Raw genomic sequence first — 27,892 nt, 5'->3', positions numbered from 1 at the left:
TCGATTTATATGAGAGTGTCATTAATTGGTTAGCATTCGACGAATTTCAGATTACATTGTTGAAGGTATTCTTGATTGTCTTATGTGCAAATACAGTTCTAATTTATATATTTTGGAAATGTTATGGTGAGAGGATATCGGAGAAATTCGTGAGGCCAGGTACGTTCCTTATTTGAATTCTGCAGGTATGGATGTGCCATATGTAATCACCAAATAAACGAATTCTCGCATTGAATTATTCTTTTCACATTTTCAGTAACGTCAAAGGCTATTGAAGACTTGAAAAGGAGTGTGTCTTCGTTGAAGCTTCCCAAAGAACATTCTCCTACAGTTTAAGCAATCAAATTTCCAAAGAATATATACAAGCACTATGGCAGATAAAATAAAGAAGTATTTCCAGAAAAAGAAGGCAGATGCAAAATTTAAGTTAGCAGGGCCGGGACGCAAACTGGCTGATGAGAATACTTCTCAGTACAGAATTAATTCAGGTAGTTCCTATACTGCTGTTTCACGTACAGCACCATCAACAGAGTCCAGACAAGCAGCTGCAGCTGCTCTTGCACGCCTAGGTGGACAAAAGCAGGATCATGCAGGTTTCAATACGTAAGTGTGGGAAAAATTGTTTCAACAAGATTTATGTAGTTATCGAACTTCCTGTAACAATGTTGTGTTTTATTGTCTGATTCTCCCATGTGAATGAACAGTTGTGATATCTACATTTGAGTGTCATACTTTTCCACTCCAGTTCTCTTGCTGCTATTCAAGCTCAGGTACGAAGGGAACTTGAAGCAGAGAAGAAAGCAGCAGCTTTAGCATCAGTCAAGGAAACTTCGCTTCCAGATTATCAATCAGGACAGCAGGATGAATTGTCTTCACCATATTTAGCTGTTACTGGGGTGTTCTTCCGATGTCCAATGATTGGTTAGTTTTGTGATACAGTATGGTTGTTACTGATACCTGTTGATGGATGTGAGATTTATTCACCACTGCTGGACGTTGTAGCATAAACCATTCTGGTCCTGCTAACAGACCATTCACTGAATTTGGTTCTATTTTACTGATTTGGCTAACAAACAAACTATTCTGTCGCACCTAATATAACTGGTGATTCTATTATATGTATGTATGTTGTTGGTACTTAGAAACTTGAATTTTATACCTTGCGTACCGTGTAGAATAAATGAAAATTCATATAAATATGTGATATAAGAGATTTTCGAACATGGGAGATATCTCTGCATGATTATGGCTCTCGTTCATTTAATTTCTTCCTATAACATTAATTGTAGTGCATATATATAGCAGCTCTTAAATGATTTTTCCGGCGAAATTGTATTTCAACGGTACATAAATTACAACATCTCTTATTTATTCAGAGATTTTATTTTTATCTGATTCAGCAGTTTCATGTGTTTAGGCAAACTAATTTTGTTTGTGGAATTGTCATTCAGGTTTTCTGTGTGGGATAACAGTTTTAAAGAGTAAACTGAGACAGTTCATAAAATGAAGGAAAGCTGAAATTGAGATAATAGACCAAAAGAAAGTAACATTAAAGTTATTTATGTAGCAGTTGTTTTTGTATAAAATACAATTTTCTGAGAAATTTTATATGTAGTGGCTTCATGTTGTGGTTGACAGGTCCAGCTATATTGACCAAAGAAGAATGGAAAAAGAAGATTAAAGAGTTTCTTTATGAGCAGCTGGAAGAGGAACGTGGACTTACAGCATGTCTCATCATCCACACTTTTAATAAGAATAAAGAAAAGGTATATTTCCGCATTATTTTGTGTCATCTTGTGTGTGTGTTGCAAATCAAACAAAATTTTTATGCTAGCTGCAAGGAAGGGTTTTCTGTCTGAGCTCTCCAGTTGTATAAATGTTTGTCCGTCTAGAGGATGTTTAAAAACCTCGAAACAAATTTTTGGTGTTTTAATGAATGCGCATCTTGCAGGTTGCAGGTTGTGTGGACACATTGTGCAAGTACTTGGAAAACATAATCCAGAACCCGACAGAAGAGAAGTTCCGCAAGATTCGCCTGTCAAATAGGGTATATCAAGAAAAGGTTGCTTCCGTGGAAGGCACGCAGGACTTGCTTCTTGCTGCTGGGTTTAAAGTTGTGAAGTTGCCATTTCAGGATGGAGAGGAAGACTTCTGGGTGTTTTCAGAAGAAAATCTGGATAGTAATGAAACACTGCAAGTAAGTGTTTCTTTCTTATTCTTGAAAACATTGACATCTGGGCACTTAAACATGGCTAATTTTATTGAAAGACATATTTATTTAGGAAATCTTAATTCATTCAAACTTATACCATATTAATTAAGCATTCAGTAATACTCTGCCAGTGTCGTTACTGCTGTATACCGTCAAATATCTATGTCCCAGCATTAGATAATTGTTTTAATAATTAGGATCTGATTACATACAATGAAATTCTCATTTAATTTTCTATGACTAACTAACTAACTAGATGGCTTAGGGAATGCGAAGGTTCATCACCAAATTAACGAAAGCCCTCCACCAGCCCGTCCTGGACAAACAAAATCCAGTCACCTTCAACTCCTATCTCCCATAGATCCCACCTGAGATTGTCCTCCCATCTACGACTAGGTCTCCCCAGCAGTCTCTTCCCTTCAGGCTTCCCAACCAATACCTGGTGCACACCTCTTGTCCCATCCATGCGCGCTACGTGCCCCGCCCATCTTATTCTTCTCGACTTAATAACCCTGACAATACTGGGGGAGGAGTACAAATTTTTAAGTTTGTCATTGTGTAGTTTTCTCCACGCCCCATCGTCTTCTTTCCTAGGCCCAAATATCCTCCTAAACACCCTATTCTCAAACACCTGCAATCTGCGTTCCTCCCTCTGAGTGAGAGACCATGTTTCGCACCCATACATTTAGGTTTCTATGTGGTGCTGAAAATTACTTGAAGACAAGCACTGTTCAGCTAATTTTATGTGACTGATGAGTTAATGGCAATTGTAACAGACATGACAAAAATGGAAGATTTCCATGGAAGAGACTGTGTCGGGAACACGGACATGTATCAGAGGAAATCAGTCTTGATCTACTAGATGTAGGGTTTGAAGCTGAGACTAGATGCAGCTAAGGACAGGGTCCAAACACAGTTGCGAACTTGTGGAATTTCTTGACCAGTTGAATAACTAATATGTTTTAAGAATATCTGCGCACCTTGGAGTTAGTTGTGGGAGCTAAGAAATTTAAACACTAAACTGAGATGGACGTTAAAAGAAGAGAAGTTGGGAATTTGATAATTACTCTGGATACTGAACATAGAACAAGAGAAAACCTTAAAATAGGGCATGTTACACGAGGACTGCAGTGTACGTTCTTTGAGTTTTATTTAGCCTAAAGGACCACAGTAAAGGTGGCAGGACTGTTCTGATACCAAACCTGACCTGTTGGCATTCCTTTGGAAATTATAGCCATTTGGTGATTGAAATATGGCTGTAAGGACATGCAATGCGCCATTTATGATTGATTGGCATTTCAGCTGCAGAGATGTGTCAGTTGAGAAGAGATAAAATCATGAATGTGATCATGAGGACGCAGTTTTGACTTGTATCAGTGTACTATACTGGCATTTCCCTGAAGAGACTAATCAAAATCACAAAAGACTTCAGTCACAGCATCCAGTAAACTTGCCAGGATTTGAACCAGATACCTTCTGTATAGAAGTGTAGATCATTACCACTGCTTGTTTGATATGTGCCATTTAATTGGAAGAGGGTAGTTTAATTTAAGTCGTGAACGTGCGTAACATATTTGTGTGGGTTTAGGTTGCAGTAGAAAATTGGATAGGCATATTTTCATTTTTTGTAAACATTTCTTTGCTGACAAATGTTTCTATTATTTGCAGATTTTATATGATGCACTAGAAAGTGCTGAGCCCATTCCTCTGGAGCTTGACCGTAACCTTCAGGTGTTGTTTCCCTCACAGGCAGCAAAGCAAGTTGATCTTCCTCCAGTGTTCTTCAGCATGACACCAGAGGAACTAAAGAGAGAACAGCAAATGAGGTTTGTATAAAGACTTTTTGGACATTTGAATCAATATGCTATGGGCCAGCAACTTCATAAATTTATAATTATGATGATGATTGGTTTTTTCTAGCATTGCAAATGTTGAGAGCTAAACAAATCAGTATTAGTTCAGTCTTCATTAGCGTATGACTTTATACGCTGTTTTTGTCCTGGGCTCTGCAGAAATATTAGATCCCTGGTGATGAGAAACAAGACAGCTCTTGAAATGTCTGTTTTTTACAGCCAGTGGACGTGGCTGATTTCCCATAAAGACTGTTGAATTTAGTTACCACAAAAGCTATAATAGATCATACACTGTTTTCACAAGTTTGCATGAGTTATTTTTCAATGTGAAGTGTCTCAGGTGATTGTTTTATTTTGTTAACATTTTACCATATTTTTCAAAATGAGGGCCAAACGTCATATATTGCATAAAGAATTTAGAAGTTGTTGATTGTGAACTTCTGGGTCGTGATACCATAAAATTTTGTAGTTATCGATTGAAGTAAACATATAGGCATTGTATTGCTCTAAAATGCTGGTAGCCAACTATAAGATTACATGTTGTCACAACCCAGAAGAATGCAGTCGATGTTTTCACCACTGTGAGATCCGTGAGCCTCGGCTACTTTAAGCAGAAAGTGGAAAATGACTGACCATTGCAGTGTATAGATTAAACTGTACAAAACTGTTATTTTACCTGTTGTTTGGTATGGGTATAAAATTTGGTTTCTGACATTAAGGGAAGACCATTGGTTGAGGGTGTTTGAGAACAGGCTGCTGATGAGAATATTTTGGACTTATAGGGGTGAAGTGACAGAATTCCCAATGAGGACTTTCATAATTTTTACTCTTTACCAAGTATTATTAGGATTATCAAATTAGGGTGGATGAAATGTGCAATGCATATGGGGAGACAAGTTATGCATACAACATTTTGGTTGGAAAGTCTGTAGGGAAGAGACTGCCTGGAAGATTGCTGAGTGTAGAGCCATTAGCTACTGACATGTATTAAGGAATAAGTGAACTGCAAGTCACCCTCGGTGGACTACTGGTTAGCGTCCTTGCCACTGGACCCAAGGTCCGCGGGAAACCCGGCCGAGGTCGATGGATTTTTGAGGGTGATAGAAATCCGTAGCACAACTTCCTTTGGAGGGGAAGTAAAGCCGATGGTCCCATGTCGTAGATTTATGGCATGTAAAAGAACCTTACGAGCATGAAACTAGATGTTTCGTAAGTAAAATGCAGCAGTCATTTCTCTCTCTACTGATTCTCTACTAGATGGCTCTAGCAGTCAAATCCGGATTGAGTAGAAATTGTGCAGAGACAGTGGGCTGGTCACTAACTACTCACAAATGCACGCTTCAAAGACTAGGAAACGGCAAAGACCCACATCTTGGTTGCATGGCCAAGGAAGAAGAAGAAGTGAACTCCAAGCTCTCATATCTGATTTTTAAAAATTTGTTTCCTGTGCTGACTCTGGCTCATGTTGGAACCACAGAAGTAGAATACTGCCTTCCTACAATTAATGTCTTTAGATGGAATATCTGGTTGTGTTCTGTTTCTCTTCAGAGCTGAGGTAATTGAGAGAAGCCAAATGCTAAGGACAAAAGCTATGAGAGAGAAGGAGGAACAGCGTGAGATGCGTAAATACCGATATGCTATCATAAGGATTCGGTTTCCAGATGGCATTCTGATGCAGGTAATTATATTCTTTCCACAGTGTTCTAGTTATGGGACAGTGATTACAAAAAATTTTGAGCATAGGAGAAATGACCCATATAAAATGGGTATGTCTTAAGAAGAAAGGAGGAAAGAAGTAGAAATGAAGTAAGCAGAGGAAGGAGAGTATTACTTTGTTAGGGACTTCTTGATCTGTAGAGTTCACATAGTGCTCTTAGTGTGGAATTGGATATACCGTCTGTCCATTGATCATAGATATTAGTACTGAAATTCTTCATGAACACTGACATTTTGTCACTTAAATTTCATTTTTGACTTATTTTGTTATTGCATGCCTCATTTCAGGGTACTTTCTCAGTGTATGAGAAACTTGAAGCAGTCAATAGGTTTGTGAGGGAAAACCTGTTTAATGGAGATCTTCCATTCATACTTACCACACCAACGGGTCTTCACTTATGTAATGATGATGCTGACAAGAGCCTCGTGGACCTTCGCTTGATTCCTGCGACAGTCCTCACATTCGCATGGGATCCCTCCATTGTGGAAGATGTGGGTAATAGTGGACGGGAACTTACGTATTTGAAACAAGAAACTATGATCCTTCTGCAGCAACTGTAGCTGCACATCTGTTGTTATCTTTTGCTCTGTTGCATCATTCCATCATTCCTAGAAATTTATGTATTTAAGCATATAATTTAGTAGGTTGTTGATATATATTTGGCTTTGAAAATAAAGATGGCAGTCATTGTCCATCAGTTAATTTAGCAACATACAGAAATTATACCGATATTTATTTTAATTGGATGTTGATGTTGTAAATAATATTGAATTTGCAAATTTATGTCGTGTTATCGTCATTTTATCTTCTCATTATTGTTAACATATTATAATGTGGTTCTGCAAGTGAACAGAGCTGATATTAGTAAAATTTTTGGGAAAGGGATCAAGACTACTGATATGCAGTTGCAAGTACAAGACTTGTGTTAGGTTAATTTTTCAGCATATTTATAGTATGTTGTGCTTAATATGTAGATACAAAATTATTCCGAAATGTTAGCAGATGGGCCTGTTACATCCTGGTGTCATCACCAACAAGTTCCAATGAACCACCATGAAAATTGGAAAGCTTCCATGCAAGTTAGCTTTGTTGGATACTGTCCTTGCCTGAATGTAAGGCAGTGCTCATTTTTGACATTTTCATTAATTGAAAAATAATTTTGTCCAATTTTAATGCTGAGTTTGATACAGATGCTAGCAGTGTGAGAGAGCCTTTTGCCACATTGTAATAACATTGCATTGCATTGTGTTTTGCACAGTGGTTGTTTCCTGCTCACATTTAGTGACTGTGCTGTTCTGTAATATATTGAACATATGTAAAAATAAAATTTGCACTAAATAATTTGAGTGCTTGTACTTATGGTAGTGTAAACATTAACAGAAGTGGAGCAATTTTTTTGTGTTAATAAAGTTGGCCCTTTTCCATATAAATATGGTATAGTGGAAAGTAGGTATGTCCAGTACTTACATATGATTCAATGTATGATGATGTGATTTATTTCTGCCTAATAATAAAGTGATGTCAGATTCTATATGGAATTTGCATCATGTATATTGCCCAGATGATGGAGGTAGTATGCACCTCTGAACCAGTGTCAGATTCTAGGAGACATCGTGCAGTATCTCAGAAGACTGTCATCATCATTAAGTTGCATCCTTTCTATGTGCAGTTCCTATTTTTATAGTTGACTGTAGCATAATTGATGGAGAAACTTGGTTCCAAAATATGATATTACTGTTGAGCACACCCTGTAAAGTATTTTATACTAAGGCCTAAAAGAATTTGGGAGAAAGAAACCCATTGATACCTGTCAGATGTGAACAGCCCCTTGATAAATTTTGACCAAATTTTAGTATGCATTACAGAGAAAGTTGGAGATTTATTTGTGGAATGCGTAATAAAGACCGAACACCATGTCGCCTTAACTTTCAAAATCAGGTATTTTCAGCATTAGCTATCAAGTGGCTAGGTTCCCTCAGATGGACTGCAGCTGCCATATGTAAGGAAATTAATCCTTCCGATTTGAATTTTTATCAGTGATTTTTACTCTCTGTTCCTATGTGCGCAATGAGCATAGAGATCTGTGAGATCTAGAAGGCAGTGGTCAAGGAATATGCATTAACAGACGATTATTCTGAGGATGATGGACTTAATTTTGTTTCCAGCTTGGTGTTGAATAATTAAATTTAGAAAGTACGTATAGTACTTTGTATTTCGATTACTTGTATAACTGATCGATAATGTCATTAAGGATTGAGACAAATCATCGTTGTCGATAAGAGTCGCGTTGTGACGGCTAGTGTGTTCGTGGTTCAAGAGAGACCTATCAGTAATGCATTTTTGTATGTTGTAGATAATTTGTTGGCTGACAGTGTGTTTTGAGAGAAAGCCACAGTTGTAATTGTTAAAATTGTATCAGTTATGCGGCTTGCGATTCAAACTATGTATATATGTATTTTCAATTTTATGGATTTACATTAATGACTGATTACGATAGTTAAATATTTTTCCAAATTTTTAAATACAGATATGAACTTAATGGATGTATGATTGGTGATTAATAATCTGGCACTTGTTTTTGTACTCATGAAGGAAAACCACGGAAATCAAGAGCAGTCATCCTATTGCTTGTGCTACAAATATGGTAGGTTAGTGTTCTACTTACACATCTTTTAGTGGATGCTTTATAAATAAAATGTGATTAACAATTTTTAGTGAGTAGGTTTCACACTTGATTAGAATAATAATAGTTTTACATTGACATTTCCAAATTAAGTAAACTGTTGATATCTGGTTAACAAGTTTCTGTAATTGCAGACATATGGAGCTTCACAGGTAATGTATGCATTAATGCATGTTTTACTTGTTTGTGTGATTATTTTAGATAACCTGATTTGTTGCATGTTTATATGTAGTTCTTTATAGTAGGTATGATATGTTGTCTACTTTGAATATCACAAACTTTTATACATGATAATGTTTTGACTTCTGATCTTAAAATAATGAAATATATTTTGTGAGATACTGCTTCATGGAGGATAAGCATATGTGCTTTTTCATACTCTGAAACACTGTAATATGCATTCGGAATATAGTTGTATATATCCTTGTATTAAAAACTACAGTTAAAATTAAACCAGGAAGTTTTAACTTATCCTTTTTTTTTATATGGGTGGATCTTAGTTTTTATTAATTGCTTTATAAAATTGTTGTTTTGGCCATTGGAGCAATTCAGGATTAATGGCAGTGATGGTGCATGAGGTGGAAACCTCATGGTCGAAGGGAATGTTTAGTGTTTATTTAAAACTGTGTCGCTACACAAATTTCAGCTGAGTACAAGAAAGTTAGGTCAGGTTTCAGATTGTGTCAGAATTGTGTATCTTGAAATGGGCTGTCAGTCTCTTGTGCATTGTTTGCTAGTTTATTTAAATTTGTGCTGTAGTCTCAGTGACTCAGTAAAGAAATGTGTTGCAACTGTGTCTGAATCTTATCAGATAATAAGGAGATAAGGGTAATAAAAAGATGTTTTGATTAATTTGTTATGTTTGTTAATGGAAACTGGTAGGTGAAATATGACAATATTTAAATTAGAGATAGCAAAAATTATGCTTTACTTCATTCATTCATTCATTTATCCATCCATCCTTCTCCATCTGTCATTCACACTACTCACAGTTTATCATTAAATCATTTTTAATATTATGAACTGCCTCAATAAATTATAATAGTTATAAAGTTTGAGTGGCAATAGAAATTAAAGTGTCTGTTATCTTTGACATGCTTCATTCTGTTTTATGGGTCCTGTAAGAAGTATACATTAACAGTTATACTATTTAATGATTTAATTTTGTGCTTAATTTTCAAATAAATGAAAAGGAGACCCAAACAAAGTTGCAGTGGGATGGATTTTTCTCTGAGTCTTTCAGTTTTTCCCATCAATATCATTCCACTGTTGCTCCATATTCACTTATGTATCATCTGGGGATGGATGTTAGCCTTCTGTGTGTTGTAATGCTATGTACATTTGTAGGTATATACCAGTATTTCAGAGGAACATTCTGCAACTTGTTCTTGCAGAACTTTGATAATTGACCTACAAATCCACATAATGTTACAAGCCAGATGACCAATATTGGTATTTTGCCACTGTTAGGTCATGAAATCTCATATGGCTGCCAATGTTTCAGAGGAATTACTGCCTCTATCTTTAGAACAAAAGATAACTTCCTTGAAGTTGGAGGTAATATATGTTCACCAACTTAACATTTATCGTCCCGTGGAAGAATACGGAGGCACTGACATACCAGCGATAATTATGAGAGATATTTTGGCATTCAAATGTAGAAGTAGAGCATTTATGTATATAGGAGATAGGAAAGATGGTTTCCAGTCATGATCTAGGTCAGGGATTCTTCATGGTAAGAAGGAGGGCTTTCACCAGAACTTCTCTTGCTGTGTTCTTTGGGTGGTGAAAGTTATAGCAGACCCTCAAGGTAAAAAAGCCAACAAGCAATTACATACACATATTTTACACTGAATGTGTATGAGGTGCCTATGAGCCAAGGTGATGTACAAGCAGCTGATTATTCCTAGATTGAGAATTTCCTTCTTATTTTTTATTCACTGCTCAGGTGTGAGGTCAGGCCAGTCTGTTGACCGTTTGTTTTCATGTCTTCCAGTCCATGTAATAGAATTTGACAGAACATTGTATGGGATATGTATGGTGAACTGTGTGAAACAGTTCTAGTAACACGAAAGGAAAATGTTGTGGCTTATTTTAAGGTACTAACACTGGAGGTACTGGAAGGACTGCAGAACTACAAGAACATGAGGGCAGGATAATTATCCACATATAGTATGCACTGATTAATATAAAAAATAATGTCTTAACGTCGTTGTGTTCCTTTCCAGAAGGCTGATTAGAAGAAATGATCCATCACTGCAGTTATTTGGGAGCATTACCAATTGGCCTTTCGTGGCTGAACCTACTGCTAATTGAGTGGAAATCAGAAAGCACAGGCTGAATTTCGAGAAACTGCTGGACGAAGATGCCTCGAGTCAGTGAAGGTGGAGTAGGTGGAAGGGTGGCTGCAGAACCAGGGGCAGCTGCAGGTGGCGATGGCAATGCTGGGAATGGTCCGCTTCCGGGCGGAGATAACGTTGGTGGAGGAGCAGGCAACAATAATCGTGCTCGTAACAACAACAACCAGAATCCCCTCATCAATGTTAGAGACAGGCTGTTCCATGCTTTGTTCTTCAAAGCAGCCTTAGCTTATGCACACACTTTCCCGAGGCCTGTCAGAAGGCTTCTTGAGTTTGTAGTGTTATTAAAGGTAAGAGCTCTGCATAACATTTAACACCATTAATAGTCAGTCAAATTTGAAGTTCTTAAGATGAAATCAAGTATTTTATTTGAAGCCAGGGCTGACTGCTTATAATGTTCAAAATATTTGGTCCCTTGGAACAGAATAATGTGATTGCCTTCTTCTGGCGCTATTTTAAATTGCAGTATTTTTTTTTACAAATTTCTTGAAGTGAAAGTGATTCTTTTCTGTAATTACAGGCTATCACCGCTTTTTTTGTGCTGGCATACATACATGTAGCCTTTTCGCGTTCACCCACAAATTGTCTGGAACACATAAAAGACGACTGGCCTAGACAGGGGATTCTTCGTGTTGAAATACTTCGTAACGGTGCTGATGACTATAATATCGAGAAGTCATATGCAAAAGAGGAGAAACTTAGGCACGAAAACACTGGTGATTTGAGCAGCATGTTGGGGATTCTTTCGAGAGATGGGTAAGATATGATTTTGTCGTACGTTTGTATGAATAGGAATGAACCCATTTTCTATTCAGAGCATGTAATAACGAGTTTGGTCGAGAAGGAATGTTGATTATTACATGTATTTATTCTGTGGTCATAATTTAATTTTAAGTCCACAGAACATCTAATCTTTATATTTCAAGTTTTTGCAACACGTAGGATTATATTTTTGTTCTTTGAACTTTCAAGTAACTGTCCATGGGATCATGTCTAAAATATTGTTTTTTGTTATATGACTTTAAATAAACAGGTCGTATGAATTCCTACGCACAGTTCAATTTGAATTTGAGAAAATTGTACTCTTTATTTCTAATAGTAAAGCAAACATTTTTGGTTTTTGTGGTAGTCCCTAATAATTTCAGAGTCTTCTGAGTATAATTCCACTTCCATTCGAACTTAATGAACTCTCTGAATACATTGTGTAAGCCTCTTCGCAGTGTGCCACAAAGTTAACCAAAGTTCAGTTGGCAGCAGCTTTTGTTGTGGTCCGTAATAGTGATTGCGTTAGTTATGGTCTGACGTCGGTGGGTGACCACCGGATAAATCTGTGCTCAAGATTTATGTTCGCAACATTCTGTTGGCATTGTTCTGGACCTGTGGAAATTTGTGACGGTCTGTTATATTCGTACATAAATCTTCTGATCTGTCCCCAACACTGATTAAGGAGACAGCAGATTCCTTTTAAATGTTGGCAAGTTTTAGCAATTGACATGGTTGTGGTACTCAAGGAGTCTGCAGTGAAACAAAAATTTATCTTCTTCCTGTTGAACTGAAGCTGTGTCTTTGCATTGTTTTGACAGGTTTGTTAATATTGAGCCATCCGCCGTAGAGGAAGTTGTTCAAGATCCAAATGATGTGTCAGGAGTAGGTTTGAGCAATAGCAGTTTAGATGAGAAAATACTGAGCACAGAAGTTGGCAGCAACATCCATACTATGGAAGAGGAATCCACTAAACTTAGGATAACAAATATCTCTGAAGGTGAGTATGGATTGAGAGTGGGATGCCAGTACCACTGCCATCCTGTCTTTGTGCGCTTTGTCGGTAAGAAATCCAGCCTGAAGACGAGCAAATTCCAGAACTGCAGTACCGTTTGGTGTAAGTTCTTTTTTTTTTTGAAGGGCGTGCTGGTTTTGATTAAATGTTTATGAGAATAATAAAATAAATTTGTTAGTCATCGTATCATTCAGTGCTTTGTAGTCTGAGCTACTGATGGCATCACAATATCACAAATAATGTCTTGACTTACTGTTTCGTATTGATTGTAAAGTCACGAAAACTTTCCAAAGTTTGTTAGGTTTGGGTTTGTTTATGCCTTCATCCCCTTCAGATCTTGAATGGTGTATCATAAAATATTTTGTCTCAGATTCACAATTTTAATGGCAAAATTACCAAGAAGTTGTAATGTTTCATGTTCTTACAAGTCACAATCTGTAGCAAGTCTACAAAATGTGCCATGCTGACAGGTTACTAATTTCTTCAGTCTGCGACGTTCAAGGTTGTCACTAACACTTGCCAGTGCAGTATCATAATAAACTATTTTGCATTCGGTATAAGACGGTAGAAATCTAGCTTGCGTTGTAAGTTTATGTTGGTAGCGTGAGCTACTTGGCACTGCTCACAAATTTTTATTTACGCCTGTAAAGTGATGCTGTCAAATGTGCTCCTGTTTCCTAAATATGTATATTTTAAGGAGAATTTACAGTGCTAATTGAAAGATTTTAATATGTAATCAACGTACTACAGTACTACATCAGTACCCAAAAATATAGATGTATATTGTATTTTTATCCCGTGACATTTCTCGTAGTCGTTAACATCACCCAAAAAAAAAAGCCAGACTTGCTGCAGCCATCGTTGCGTTAAAGAGAAGCTGACTGTGTTGTTCTCCTCGACTAAACAGCATTTTTATGTTTCAGACGCTGAGGTTCCAGCTGCTTCTGCTGTTTGGGGTGGGACATCCTCTGAATCTGAACAGGTGTGTTGACGACGTAGCTTAAGTTTGGAAATACCGAAGTGCTTTGATAAAGAAGCCCCTGAAAGGAATTGTACGTGGATAGAAATGCACCTGATCAGGACAAAAATGTGTTTACGCTGTATCATGTCAGTGCTATGCGGCATGGAAGGATAACTGGACGTATTTTGATGTACTCGGTTTTTATTTCACGTGACTTAACTGCAGCTGTTTAAATGTGGTGGGTCTTTACACAAAGCTGTGGGTTCAGTTTTCTGAAACGGCCCAAAATTCCTGAGGTAGTGCGCTGGTTGAAAGTATGTGTTTTAGATACTGACATGTGTACGCTACGATGAAACCGAGGAGTTTCCGTGGTGATGATGATGTGCCCAGATATGGTGACTGACATTTTTGTGAGTTGTTTCCACACGAATGCTAGGTCTGTAATTATCCGCTTACTATTCATAATCTTGTTATCATTTTCTGATACTGCAGTTGAACTAGCATTGTTAAATAACCCAAAAATGAATAAGAATATTGTTTCATTTTGTTTTAGGGTCTGAATTTATGTTTTTAGTTTTTCCCTTGCTGGGAGATTAATTCACCTCTCGTTAATCAGTAGAAGAACGCGGTGTCGGCATAATATGTAGTAGGAACAGATAAAGCTGCTTATTTTTGGCGGTCACAGAAAGTCAACAGGACTAAGGTGGTTAGTTCCGAAGCACGGTCTTACCATTGCGTTATCGTGTCGTTCACCGTTACATTCCAGATTCCTGCTCAGAGATTCAGGGCAGCCTGAAGGTTTAGACACGGAAGAAGAGGCGAGAATTAGAAGTTGTAGAGGACACGTATTGTTATCCATAGTTTAATGACTGTAAAAATTGATTGATCAAATTGGTACGGTCAGGAGTAAATTGTGTATGAATATTGAGCCTAGGTAGCTCAGTCAGTACAGTGAGCGTTTGAGCAGAGGATTTTCCTCACGGCTCTACCTCTGGACCACCCCGTGTCCAATGGGGTGTAAAGTGCAGCTGGGTTGTGACGCTGACCACTCACCCCTGTCTAGTGCCGAAGTTAAGAAGGAGGAGGAGCTATACCTCGTCCACCCCCTCCCCCAAGTGCTTTACTTTTTACTTTTACAAAATTTTCCATATATTTGTCACACGAAAACTCTTGTAGGATGACATCATTTCTGTTAAGTGGACTGTTAAATATATTGTAAGATTACTCGTATTTAAATTCTGGGTTCTTTGCGGTATGGGTTTATTACGCTGACTATTATTAAATTAATTATATTAAATTAGTTTATACCTACCTACGTTTTGTCTCATGACTTTGCTTGCATTCAAGTTCAAATACTGCTTCTATCTTTGTCCTTCAAATTCTTCACAGCTGAAGTCTGTCTGTCTCGAATTTAAATTTAAAAAGTGACGCTGGCCACCCACGCGTCTTTCTATGTCCACATCGTCCCGAGACGTTGTTTCTCGGTAATTTTTCATCCCACCGTTCTGGAGCCAACGCAGCCTCCTGTCCAGCTGGTACCGGGGGGTCCTTCCCCGGGGGTAAAGCACAGTGCACTGACCACTCCCCCTAAGCTCCTACGTGGCTTGTAATGGGACATCATCATATTTTTTTTACAAGGCGACTTGAGTTCCTTTGGTTTAATTCAGGAAGCACGGGACTGGGTGGCTGCCGGGAGCAACGCACGCCCTCGCATCTTACGTCGTGTTAATGCTCACTTCCTCGCTTATGAGGAGAAACACTTCCGTTTCATACATTTGAATCTCCTGATGCAGTTTCATATCAGAAGATTTAATGTTTAACTCTGATTTATTATTGTAATCAGATGTTGAAGGTGTAAAGATTTTTCAGCTGATGATTTATGCAAAGTTTTAAAATGAGTTACCGCAGTTTCTTCTATTTTGTGAAGTCTCTTTGCCTTTGGTCCTTGTTAAAAATATACTGTTTAACGCTTCTGTTTGCCTCCCGTCTCTCGGGCCGTCGTCCTCGCGGGCTGTCGTCTTTTGCCGGCCGGCCACTTGCGCCGTGTGACTGTAGTGTTCTTGTTTTGCAGTTTGTTGTTAACGCAAATGAAACTCTACAGGAAGATGACATGCTGAGCGGTGGCAGAATAATTTCTCCGTTGAAAGAATCTGTATCCGAAGTGAAGAAACTGGTCCGAGCAGGTGCGTTAAGAACTTCGTATTTTTTGCTTCAGTTTTTATTAAAAATGTAGTAGTAGTCACTGTGTGAGAATTAATAAAATTTGGGCGTTTTATTGTAAGACAAAAATTCTGGTATTCGTTGTACGCGCAGAGTCGTGTACTTCCTTGATTTTAAGGGACACTTGTTTTCACTTTTTAAAATTTCTGAAATCGGGGCACGTCTCGCATTTGATGGCATTTAAGAATTTGTGTTGAAAAATTACGTCGGATGACCGAAGCGCAAGGAAAATCTCAATGTCCGCGACGCTAGTCGTGGGACAGCAAACACATTTTGTCACGTACATATTTTTTTCATGAAAACCTGTCACTGGGTCAGTCGCATCTTAAGATTGAGGAAACGCTTCTTTCTCGTTGTCTGTCTTAGCGCTCAGGCGGAGGAACAACTTTTTTTTTGTTGTATCTCGAGAGGATGCTTTTCATGGTTTCTGTAGTTCCAGTTTGGCCAGAAGAAGTGTACATCGTAGAGTATTCGCTGGAGTACGGGTTCCTGCGTCTTTCGCCTGGAACTCGTCAGAAGCTCAACATACCCGTGAAGATCGTGACCTTGGATGCGAGCAAAGACTCGTGCTTCGGCGACGCTTTCAGCCGCCTCATCCTGGACGGCTTCCTGGGATATGACGATCTGCTTATGGCTAGCATCAAGACTCTTGCCGAGCAAGAGGATAACAAAGGCTATCTCAGGTGATGGTCGTGTTTGTTTCTTTGTTTGTTTGTTACTGTTGTTATTATGCAGTCTTCAAGTTCGCTGAGCATCGTAGAAATTGATGCTCGTCACGGATGACATTTCTGAAGGCGTCCTCTGATAACACAAATGTTTTTTGTGCCATTCTTGCAGGAACGTGGTAACAGGAGAACACTACCGCTTCGTCAGCATGTGGATGGCCCGCACGTCGTATTTGGCCGCCTTCTTCATCATGCTAGTTTTTGTGAGTACGCGTCTTTTGAATCGTTGTCTCATCTGGTGGTGTCCTCTTTTACTCGGAACAATTTATAATTTTTATGAGACTGAGCAGTTCTGGTTGAGTTGCCCCCTTCTTGTCCCCGCTTGCCGCGGGAACTCCGCGTCTTTCTTTCCTGTCGTCGCGCGGACTTGTTACGAGAAGTCTCGGACATAAATGACGATTGCCAAAGCTAAAGATGTTTTCTATGAGAAGGAAGAATTGGCCGAGTTTCCCTGCAGCGACGCCGCGTATGTTTCATTGTAGAGCCTTCCGTTCTGCCACGAACACTTCTTCTTTATCTCTGTGTTTTTGTAACTTCCTATACCTAAACTGTCCGCAGTCTTCTCAGTGGCAATTTATTAAAATGTGTGTAGTTACTAATTAAGCACGGACCTAAGTTAACATGTAAGTGGGGTCGGACGAGCAGCGCTCCGGAGCCCTTGCAGACAGCGGACGAGGGGCTCAGGTGCGGTCGTTGGGATGTAATTCAATCTCGATGGCCTCCCCGATCATCCAGTCCGTCCTTCACCAAAGAAAACTGGAAATCTTTGGCGGACGACGCGGTTGAAAGTCGTTCCGACGTGGGGCAGGGACACCCTTGCCGACGGGTCGAGGGCTCGTCGGACCCGTCGGTCGGTGTGACCGTTCTGCCCAAAAGTGATTCTGAGTGGCTGGTCTTCACCCCCTGATGACGGCAGAAATTACGGCCTGCTTATTGTTTGGGCCGCGTTGTCAAAATGAATGTGGAGTTCCTTGGGTTATGAAGATAAGCCTGGAAATAAATAAAATGAAGTAAAAGAAGTGGAGAGTTTTCGTTTCTCAGGAATGAAGAAATTGCTTGCTTACGTTGAGATATGGAGCAGAAACCTGGACATGGACCGTCGTCAGGAGCGGAGGTGAGATTTTTAGGAAGTGCAGGAGCTGGAACTAGAAGTGATAAAGATTCAAAGCTCTCAGATAACAAAATGAAATGTTACGGACACTTTTTAATGTCAGTCTAAATCGAAAATGGACGGGAACGACGACCACAGGAAGAAAGTGAGGAGGTGGGATCGTGGGAGGACGAGACAGACGGAGGGCCTTCGCTAGCGAGCGAACTACTTAGAGCGGAAACATCTTACGAAGAAGAAGAAGTCGCTCACATTGGCAGAGCACTGTAGTTGCACAGATATAACGTGCGCGTCCTTCTGCAGATACCTTCAAGAAACCGATCGTCCGCGCTCGTCTTCGATCTGTGTTAAAACTGCCGTTGAAGGTGTCCAGGAGATGTTTGAAGGAATGCAGTACAGAAATTCCACAGATAATCACTGCTGCAATCACCAGTTTAAGCTGTCAATATCGCCTTTTGTGTTAGAACGGTCTCTCATGTGGAATGTGGCGGTGATTTCTCTCTGATCCCTGTTTTAGGCCAAACTTCATGAAATTCTTCTTTTATGTACAGATTAATTTGTTTAACGCAAAGTGACGGCCTTCCACGTTTTGCACCTGGAAAAGCGCTGACAGAACTCGTAAAAACATTTTTGCCTTAAGATAACCTTCGAGCTTGCAAATATTTTGGTGTCTGCATTAAATGTTTTAAATTAGGTTGCCATAACGTCTTAAAATTTTTTGAAGTTTCACCAGATTAATTTTGGTTTCAGACGTGAATGACTTTTAGAAAGTGACATATTTAAGTAAGTTTTCTTTCAGTCATTTTTAAGTGGCCTTTAATTCACGTGAAACTGCGCCCATGCGCTTTAATTCGTGCCCGAAATGTGGCCTCGTAAGGACTGTATTAACACCCACCATAAAGCGCGGCATCGGATTTACGTCTACAGGAAAACTCTTTATAGCTGCGTCATGTTTTTTATTGGGGCTCCTCATAGGCGAGGGGCGGATGACGGATTGCTAGGTATAGAGTGACGCAGGCAACCGAATTTCTCGTCAATAGCGCCTGATGATGGCCTATAACGTCTCCTGTGACCATGATTACGACCCGCCCGCGTTATTCATCGAGTTCCTACTGCAGGGCGAGTATAATCATAATTTTGATATATTGTGCGAGCTGAGTGTATGGTATAGTAATTGATGCCCCCTTCCACCGTCGGTGTCCTGTGTCTGCTGCTATATGACTCCAGCCCTTCCAGCAAGCCAAGGGGTGAACGGATACCCTGGCAGCAGCTAGGGTTAATTAGGTCATTAACTTCAAACTGCATGGCAGAGAGGAGGGTATCATTTCACTGCGAGGAAGATGAATACGCAGTGATTTAGAATGTGTACCCGATTCGAGCAAGGCCTTTGCTATTTTTGGTTCGTTATCGCGTAATCATATGTCGCGGTCTCCGGACAAAGCTTCGCATTCAGCCTCTTTGTGTGAGAAGTGTATTTATGCAACTGTGTGGTCGTTAAAGAGTGTAACAAGTTATTTAGATACGCTCTCACTGGCAGGCAACTTTGTTTTGATCGCCAATTAAACGCGTGTCCTTTGTTTTGCAACTTGTAACGTGGAATCGACAAGAGACACGTGTCTGCGTGTATCAATTTGCGAATCTTTGTCCGATGGTTGTTCCGGGACTTGAAGCTCGTTTCCTTCGTTTACGCTTCGTGCCATGAGGTCGCGTGCTCCGATGATGCCCACCGGGACAACCTGGGGGCAATCGCAAAGTTGTTCTTGCCCGGAATCGCTCGTGCAGTAGTGAAATTTTTTACGTCGCCCTGATGGCAGTCTTCGTCGTTTTGACGTGAGATTTCTCGAAGCAAGTGGACGGTCTTTGCGTTGCAGCTGTGACGTCCTGTCCTTTGGACGCAGATATCATAATCAAGTTTTAGAATTAACTTCAGTCTAATGAGTAGAATTCCTTTTTGCGCATGATTTTCGCTAATTGTCTGTTCCCCCATTAAGTTCCAGAACCTTGCACTCTCCTCCACCTCATAAGTTTGCACGACATTCAATCCATGCTCTTCTCTTTCAGACCGTATCGGTATCCATGTTGCTGCGATATTCTCATCACCAGATCTTCATCTTCATAGGTAAGTCTCTTTGCCGTTTTTTTGGCAAAAATACGCACGGGGCCATCTTTAGATGTTATTGATAATGTGGGCGTTTATAATTTCTCCTTCGCTGTAAGAGGAGAGTATTTTTATCTCCGAAACGAAGTACGCGATGTTCACATTTTGTTGGTGATTCATACGCCTCGTAAATTGTATAGAGAAAGTTTTTTAATCGCAGAGTGCGTTACACTTTCTTCGTTTTTCTTTTGTGTACCTGAAAACGTGTCAACGAGAAAGTCGACTGGATTCGGTTTGTGGCTTGTCTTAACATGTTCAACGCCAGTCACTTTGCAGTGTTATGATATTAATTTTGTGTTTGCGTGTTGTTGGACGCTCAGTCAGCGCTAATAATTTGGGCTATTTAACAATTTTATAACTACAAAAAAATTCGGTACTCTTGTGTCAACTTCCGAACTTGCCCGATTGACGTTGAAAAATCTCGGAGATATTTAAAGCGCCAAGAGCGTATTAACTTGAATGTAGTTTTTCGGAATTGAATTTGCCCCGATAAAAGCTTTATTTGATGTCAGTGCGTGTAAAGTGTGCTGGATTTTGTAATTTTTCGTGTAGAAATAATCAGCAGTAGAAAACGTTTTGATGTCCTCAATTTGAGGGCAATAAATTCCTCTCGAGTGATCTCTGGCAGTACAGAAAGAGACTCGTTGGCCCTAAATATCATTAGTGGGGACTCGTGCAAATAAGCCGGTCTCCGCGAAGAGACGAAATTTCGAAATATTACGTAACCTCAATCGGCGTCATTGTATGATTCCGTGTTTGTCTGGCGAAAGTAGGATGAAATCTCCACGTCCTACACAAGATTTGCCCTCTTTTGGCGAATGGAATAATTTAAATAATATTTGTGAACTATTTCTGCAAGTATGAGTCAGATTGTTACGAAGGGGGGGACCCCCCCCCCCCCCAAATAAAACGCATGGAAAGGAAGAAGTCTGTAGTTGGGGGGACGAAGTTGATGTTGAATTGTATTTTCCAGTGCAGATCGTTGTCAGATTTCGATGTTTTAACATTGAAGCACAGAGCTGTGACACCGGAAGATTTCCATCCGTCAGACTGTCAGACTCTCGAGCTCTGCCGCCGACTGAGGCTTGTATTAGTGGTAACTTCCTGCGCCTGAGACGAGACGAGCCTTTGTGCGCGTATGCACGTACGCCACAAGGATGTTCAAAACGTGGCCTGCGGATCAGACGATCGACAAACGGAACTCGACCTAAATTATATACCGAGTGGCGCGAAATTTCCCGCACTTTGTCAGCGTGGTTCGTGCCTTATACTATTCCTCGGAATTGCAGTTTGTATTTGGATATTTTTTAAATGCGAATAGAGTTACAGCTGTTTAAACTGAGGACTAAAGCATTTTCAGAAAACTTGCGTATTTAACGTATACAACTTTCATTTATATAAAATTTTTGTCGTAAACTTTTGAGTGAATGTCAACATAACAGGGACAGAGTAGACCTAATAAGTGACGGTGATTAAGTCGGCCGTTCTCAAATTTGGGGGGGGGGGGGACTGTAGAGCAGGACGTTGAACTGACAGCCTCTCTTCTTATTGCAAATTTCTCATTGTTCCCGTCTCTTGTGGGCCTCCGCCACAGCGGGATATTGGTTTTCCCCTACGTCACGTCATTGAGTCATCAGCCCGTTGCGAGTTTCATTCCAGCCCGTAACTTTATAACGGGCATTGGGATGTTCTTTCTCAGTGCGTCCACGTATATCCGCAGTTGATCGCAGTTACAGTTTGCATTTGCGGAACTGGAGCTGCGAGCATCACAAAACCAATTGCGGGAATTCCCAGCGGATGTCAATGTCGTGTGCAAAGGACAAGAAGGAAACAACTCTCGTTTTCAACTTCAGAAGCATGTCCTGTACAGTTATTTTGGATTCTGTGATGGCGCGTGGCTTATTTGACGACTCTGCATCAACTGCAGAGGATGTGCAACTTTCAGTGAGTTGTAAAGATGAGACAGCAAATAGTTCTGGCATTTTCCGACCTGTTGTCGCAGAATTCGCGGAGTGAGGAATAATTTTAAGCGCGTTTGTCGTGTCCGCCACGACGAAGGGATTATGATGAAGAGTGGGCCCCAAACAAAAGTCCGGAATTCAATTTCTGCTACGGATGAGAACCCAAATGCCATATAGAGTAATTTGAGTAAGAGAACCGGATACAAATATTCAAACGAAATTACGGCCGTCAGTGTTGTGTGTTTTTTTGGCACCTTTTCGAGAAAGCGGATTTGGCCTCCTTTCCTTTCTTGTGATGCTGTGCGCGCCATCTTGTCACCCATGTAGGAAACAAAAGCTGAGCTGGAGGAACCCCGGATTTTAAAAGCGTTTTACACGCACAAAGAGGAACGTATAAAATGCGAATGATTTTGAAAGCTAAAGAAGTGAGTTATTTCGTTTTTCCTCCGAAGCGTTGCTACTGCGTGTACTATTTATTCCGGCGTTTATTGGAAAGTTTCGAATGTCGTCTCCTGTCATCTGCATTAGAATGTTTGCGCTTTGCACTGGCGACTGAGTGAAGTACAGTCAAGTCATGCTGGAAAATAAATTGAGCGTCCCTCGCCGCGGTGTTTGGTTTCACTGAGCCCTTCCGTGATGCATTTTATTTATAGATCAGCGTAGTGTTATGCTAACTGGATGTAAGCGCTCGTCTGATACGTTTTTGCGTCCTTCAGCCCTCTGGTTGTGTGACGGCCTCCGCCTTGACAGTTACGAAAAGTAATTCACCAGAGGAGATATCACGTTCATAGCACGGAAGGGATTAACTGGTAAAAAAGAATAATACGCGCGATGGCGTAAGATCCGCGCTTTATGAAATTCAGCTGTGGTAATTATTTCGGAATGAGCGTTTTTTTTTGAATGGTCTGCCTTCTTCATTCACCCGTCGCGTGTCCCCAGGGTCGGTGCCCCTCGCGTTCAAGAGGGCTCGGGCCTGACCGTCGTCCTTTGTAGTCGTCTGCTCGCATTCGCTTCCTTCCTCTTGTCTTCGTTGTTAATTCCGCGAACTCTCGTGTGTCCCTCGACGCTTCCGACATTTTTCATTTCCGCCACGTGAATTTTGCACTCGTGTCGTGCTGAACCGAAATTTCACTTTTATGTGAAAGAGTACGAACCGCTTTCAGCTTCGTCTCCCTCTGAAGGAGTCATTTCAATGTCCTGTTTATCCTCCCACCCCGCGTATTAGTCGATAACGTCGTGTTTTATTGTTTATTTTTCCGGGTTCAAAAGAAATGTCACGGCCCATTCCCCAGTTGACAGTAAAACGGTTTTTATAACCGAATTTCAATTATATATATTTTTAATCGAATTCGATATTTTTCCTTGTAAGGGTTAGTAAAATGCGCCCTAGCCTTCGCGTTTATCCCCACTTCATCCTTGAGGTGTTTTCGTGGTTCCACCTGGTGGCGTGAATATGTCTTTGTTCGGTGATTTAAGGTACAATTTGGCTGCACGCGACAGAGTCAAGCGACCGAGGCAGGCGACAGAGTTACGAGACCGAGACTGGTCGCTTCCTGTCTGCTCTCTGTACAATCGTATGAAGTACAATTACGAGCGCGAGACAGAGACAAAGCACAGGAGACCGCTCTCGGACCAGCAGTGTCTCGCGACGGGCTCAGGCAGCACGTGTGTTGTTGAGTAAAATAATGGCAGAAATTAAATTTACTGGTGACCAAGATGAGCAATTGGTAGAATTAGTAGCAGAAAACCGACCACTGACCACCGACAGAAAGATCCTTCTTCACGTCTGGTTTCGAATATTGAACTCGTAGGTTTTCTTTGTTTCTTTCGCAACAAATAACACAGCATCACATCATCTTCTTCTTCTTCTTCGAGTAACCTTTTTAGAAGCATTTTTGTACTCATTTGTCACAGAATATGTGCACGTATGTCTCAACAAAACAAAGAAAACAAACACTTCGCCGCATGTCTCGGTCGTCACCTCAAAAGTTTGTGGCGACAAGCTGCGATGTGTCCGTCTCCCGTCTCTGTCGCCTGCCTCGGTCGCTTGTCTCTGTCGCGTGCAGCCAAATTGTACCTTTAGGTGCGCGAGGTTTTACCTCTGCGTGGCGCAGCCGCTTTGGAATGCCGTTTGCCGGATTGTGCGAGGTTGCGTTAAAGTTTTGACTATTGATCCAGTTTGTTTGTTTGTTTCATTAGTGTGTTGACAGTTACGAAAAGCCACTGCATTTATGTTTACTGAGAACAGATTATTCACTTGAACCGAAGGATTTATCCTGCATTAGCTAAAGCACCTTTTCTTCGCATGGGCGGTTCTTGTAATAAACAACACTGAAATTGCTCTAGGAAATATCGTCATGTCACACGCATTTAATAAAAATGTTGCTGTCTCGTGGATGCATATTTACAAAACTTTGCTATCTTGACTGACACATGTAAATTAATGCACTCCAAGAAACAAAAGCTTATTTTTTTAAATTAAGGTCAAATTCAGGGTTTAAAACCGAAAAGACGTGACGTCGCACGTCTTTTGTTTCTGATGCTTTTAAGTGCCAGCATGTCACGTCGCTTGATGCATCAAACCGCATATGGTCGCACAGAGATGTGAACTTGGATCGGTTTTTTTTTTTTTTGAACCCAGATCTGATCTGATCTAGCAGCGACCTGACAGGTCGGAAGGAGACGGGAGGACTGTCCCACCTCCTGTCGGCTGTTCTGAAGCTTACCTTTCGAGACATTCCGTGTCGTCATTGACAGTCAGTGTGGCGTCTCGCGTAGGAAAGGAGCGGCTTGTGTGGAAATAAATTACTCGTGAAGGCCAGTGTTCGAATAGAACTTAGTTATCGTCTGTCGAGCTTTCTTTAGAGTTTATGTGATTGTTATTCCCAGAATACTAGTTTTGTCGTAAATTAAAACTGCATTTACCTAAACCGATTACAGGTGCAGTCTTATCCAATACTTCCCATGCGAATCTCCAACCTGAATACAACGTGCACTCAAAATGGTATGAATTAAATTTGATATTATTCATTGATTAATTGTTGGAACGATATTCTTGGAGGTACGGGTGACTTTTTTTTATTTCGTTATCCGCGCTGTCGCAGTCCCCGTTCTCGCTTATCCGCGGTTGTATTTAAGTATCAAGAGCGCCCACTTCATTTGTGCCTTCACTTGAAGAAGCTCCCGTGGGCTCACGTTTACCTTCATCTGAGACATCTGACATTGACATTGATCTGATTCTTCGTAACTGGCCCGCTCGTATTAGCAACAGCGATTACTGCATTTGCAAGTGAAATGTGGGGCGATGTGAACGAGGCGACGCGAGGCGCCGTGTGAACCCCGCGTTCTGCAGTGTTTCCAATTTCCTTGAACCCGCGGCCCACGTTGTCGTGTGATGAATGTCTGCAGCCTGAACCCGAGATGCTGGCTGGGTATCCGGTGTCTCCCGAAATAAATAGGTCGCTGTGGTGGTCAGCCTGCTGCACTGCTCGATTGTGTCTGGCGCGTAATGGACCGATGTCCCTGCATCGGATTTGCGGTCCTTCCGATGTATTGCGGAGGATTTATGTGTTGATGAGATTTGATGCGCGGAAAGGAGGGCCGTCAGGTGGTATGTCGATGTACTGTACTTCTGACTTGTTTCACTTTGTGGAGGAAGATGGCGGGAGCGGAGTTAAATCTTGGAACTGGGTGTCGGTGTGTGGTCAGCTTCGCGCTTCAGCTGTGTTTGCCACCCATAGAAGATCGCTCGGTGTCTACAGAACGTTTTGTCTGAGTTTCAGTTATTCACGAGTCCTATTCGAAGGGTTGCGACATCATTTATTTGGTTTCGGTGTTTCGTGATTTTACGCAGAAACGTTAATATTTTTCACTAATATTTTTCTAGTGTCGATAATTCGTGCAGAGTCGGCGTCTCCTTTCAGTATTTTCATACATTTGTTTTTCGGCTCTTATCGTTTGTTATGGCGCAGGCTAATATGCACCCGTGTTCGTACATCACAGCCAGCTTAATCCCACCATATTAAATGACATTGTGATGAACTTTGCTGAGTGCTTTAAAAACTGGACCTGTCAGCCGTCAAGTATCTTAATGGATCAAGAGGTTTGTATCGTCGACTAATCTACCGATTAAGTGGAAACTACGAAACAGGTTGAAAAATATATAATTTCTTTAACATTCCGCATCTGAAATGTTCCGATAAGCCATCGCCTGTCGCTTTGTTTGCGTGTTCTCGGCAGTTTGTAAACCTCGAAGGAAAAAAGTCGTGTGTATGCAGATAGGTTGGGTTAGGTTAGGTTAGGTTAGGTTCATTTGATTGAATAATTTGTTTTTTTTTGGAAACTTTTTTAGAAGCTGCATACTTTAGTCCGTTCTTTTAAACTTAGATGGGAAACTGTTACGTTCCACGTTTTTGTGTCTCCTTTGTTTTTAAGGAAGGGCGTCCACTAAAAGGATGACGCAAATGAGCGATTTTGGGTAATATATAATGAGGAAATTCGTGATTTACGTGCACCCCCCCCCCCCCCCCCCCGGAATATCTTTAGAACACAGAAACCAACTGGACTAGAATGGGGACGACAAGGATTGAACTTTGAATTTTGGTGGTGAAATCCCGTAGAAAACATCCATTTGGAAAACCAAAAAGGAGATGGGAATCTAACGTTTCAGTGTATCTTACGGAGATTGGTTACGAGAGTGGGAGGATCGTGTGTGATATCGCTTTGTTAGTTTTGGTTAGTTATTCCGTTTGTTCGTTCGTTTCGAAGGGTCGGGCCATGCAGTCACATTGCTCCTCTGGAATCACGGAAATCGAGTTCCTTGTTTTTGGTGTGAGGATTGGAGAGCGGTCCAGTACTCTTGCACTAAGGAAGACGGGAAATGTATGACCGTGCCTTCCTTATACGATTTATTTTCCCCTTTCTCCTCCCTTTGCGGAGACGGAAAAGCCTTGTGTCCGAGTTCATCTCGGCTGACTGTTTCCGCTCCCATAAAGCCCGGAGTTGTGCTAGTGTTGACCCCCTTAGACCTGGTGTTTATGAAATATTCATGAAGAGTCTGTCTGTCTGTCTGTGTGAGACGGACTCCTTCAGAAGGCGAGAGATGGGATTTCGTTTCGCTGCTGTGTGTGTGTGTTGCTGGCTGCCTGCTTGGCGGGGGCTGGGGATAAGGAAGGTGTCCTGAACAGGCCGAACAGCGGCGGCTTCAGATTGGAGGGGAAAGATGCGAGGCGTTTTTAAATTCTTTATACTTTTTCACTTTGAATCACATGACGTGGGTGGAGCAGTTCGGATAATGTTTGGTGTCAAAGCATCAGGGCTGTGAATTCGAAATGCGAACGTCGTGTTTGTGTAGCTAGAATCGTTAATCACAGGAACAAATAGAAGAATGATTGGCATTTCACTCGATCTGAAATATTCGAAGTTTAGGAGACGCCGGCTTGTAGTCGACAAGATCCGAAGGGAAACCGGAGAGGAAACTTGTTGGACAAAAGGGAAAGTTGGCCTACATATCGCGTATAACTGCGCATTAAACTTCTTCAGCAGCATGGAGGAGTACCTAGTAATACAAGTGTCGCAAATGAAACCTTTCAGAATGTGTCAAAGTTTAGATAGTTAGGAAAGATATTCAGATGAAAGTTACGCTCGAGATAATACGGTCTATTTTCGTTTCTAAAGACAGGAACGTAGGCAAAAATTTGTCATTCCTATCTTCTGTACAATTAAGAAGCTGCAAAGCCGAATGTTCCATGCGAACCCTCAGAAGAGGATGGTGGACCAAAGGAAAACAAGTGTGTTAATTGAGTTCGCTGACGTCACTACCTCTTGATACCCCCTCAGACTTTTGTCTCTGACTGGGAAGGGTTGGGGGGGGGGGAACGCAGGTTTATCGTCATTTTGTTTCTCGTGTGCTTGCGTCATTATGGAAAATTTGACGCCCTTTAAGTCAGTAATTCGTAAAATCACCGTAGGCTGGTGACATTTGTCTTGGCTTGCGTCGAATTTGTTGGAAATGCCGGGAAAGACCGTTTCTCGGTTGTTAAAGTGGGCTCAGGACCCGCACTCAGCTCGCGTTATTGGTTCTTGCACTTCGCAGAGTTCGCTGATTAGCGTCCAGAGTTGCGGGAAATGTGTTCAGTTTCTATCATGACAGCGCCGC

General features: G+C 40.9%; 2 protein-coding genes across 9 annotated transcripts in view; both read left to right on the top strand.

Moving 5' to 3' along the window:
* Positions 1-17: 17 nt before the first annotated feature.
* Gint3 (GDI interacting protein 3) lies at positions 18-7,123 on the top strand. Its single transcript, XM_022080502.2, has 8 exons — positions 18-159; positions 257-603; positions 746-921; positions 1,639-1,766; positions 1,952-2,197; positions 3,881-4,038; positions 5,614-5,743; positions 6,070-7,123. The coding sequence occupies exons 2-8, from the start codon at positions 371-373 to the stop codon at positions 6,340-6,342; spliced, it is 1,344 nt and encodes a 447-aa protein (XP_021936194.1). The 5' UTR covers positions 18-159; positions 257-370; the 3' UTR covers positions 6,343-7,123.
* Positions 7,124-7,274: 151 nt separating this feature from the next.
* LOC110837873 (membralin) overlaps positions 7,275-27,892 on the top strand; it is a 294,281-nt gene continuing 273,663 nt past the window's right edge. For 3 of the 8 annotated variants that reach the window (XR_015537727.1, XM_087358271.1, XM_087358265.1), the window contains exons 1-10: positions 7,275-7,975; positions 8,375-8,426; positions 10,694-11,115; positions 11,346-11,581; positions 12,409-12,587; positions 13,526-13,584; positions 15,635-15,746; positions 16,217-16,466; positions 16,621-16,711; positions 19,678-19,735. Coding sequence is in view for 7 of the 8 variants with exons in the window: in XM_087358271.1 (XP_087214397.1) it covers positions 10,831-11,115; positions 11,346-11,581; positions 12,409-12,587; positions 13,526-13,584; positions 15,635-15,746; positions 16,217-16,466; positions 16,621-16,711; positions 19,678-19,735 (1,270 nt within the window). In the remaining variant the exon portion in view is untranslated. The other 5 variants (XM_087358270.1, XM_087358266.1, XM_087358267.1 and 2 more) reach the window with 5 other exon arrangements.

The sequence above is a fragment of the Zootermopsis nevadensis genome, unplaced genomic scaffold, assembly GCF_977971745.1.
Source record: "Zootermopsis nevadensis isolate Lab colony 2312 unplaced genomic scaffold, Znev_1.0 Znev_ptg000029l, whole genome shotgun sequence".
NCBI classification, from domain to species: Eukaryota; Metazoa; Arthropoda; class Insecta; order Blattodea; family Termopsidae; genus Zootermopsis; species Zootermopsis nevadensis.
This window is presented reverse-complemented; position numbering and strand designations above follow the sequence as displayed.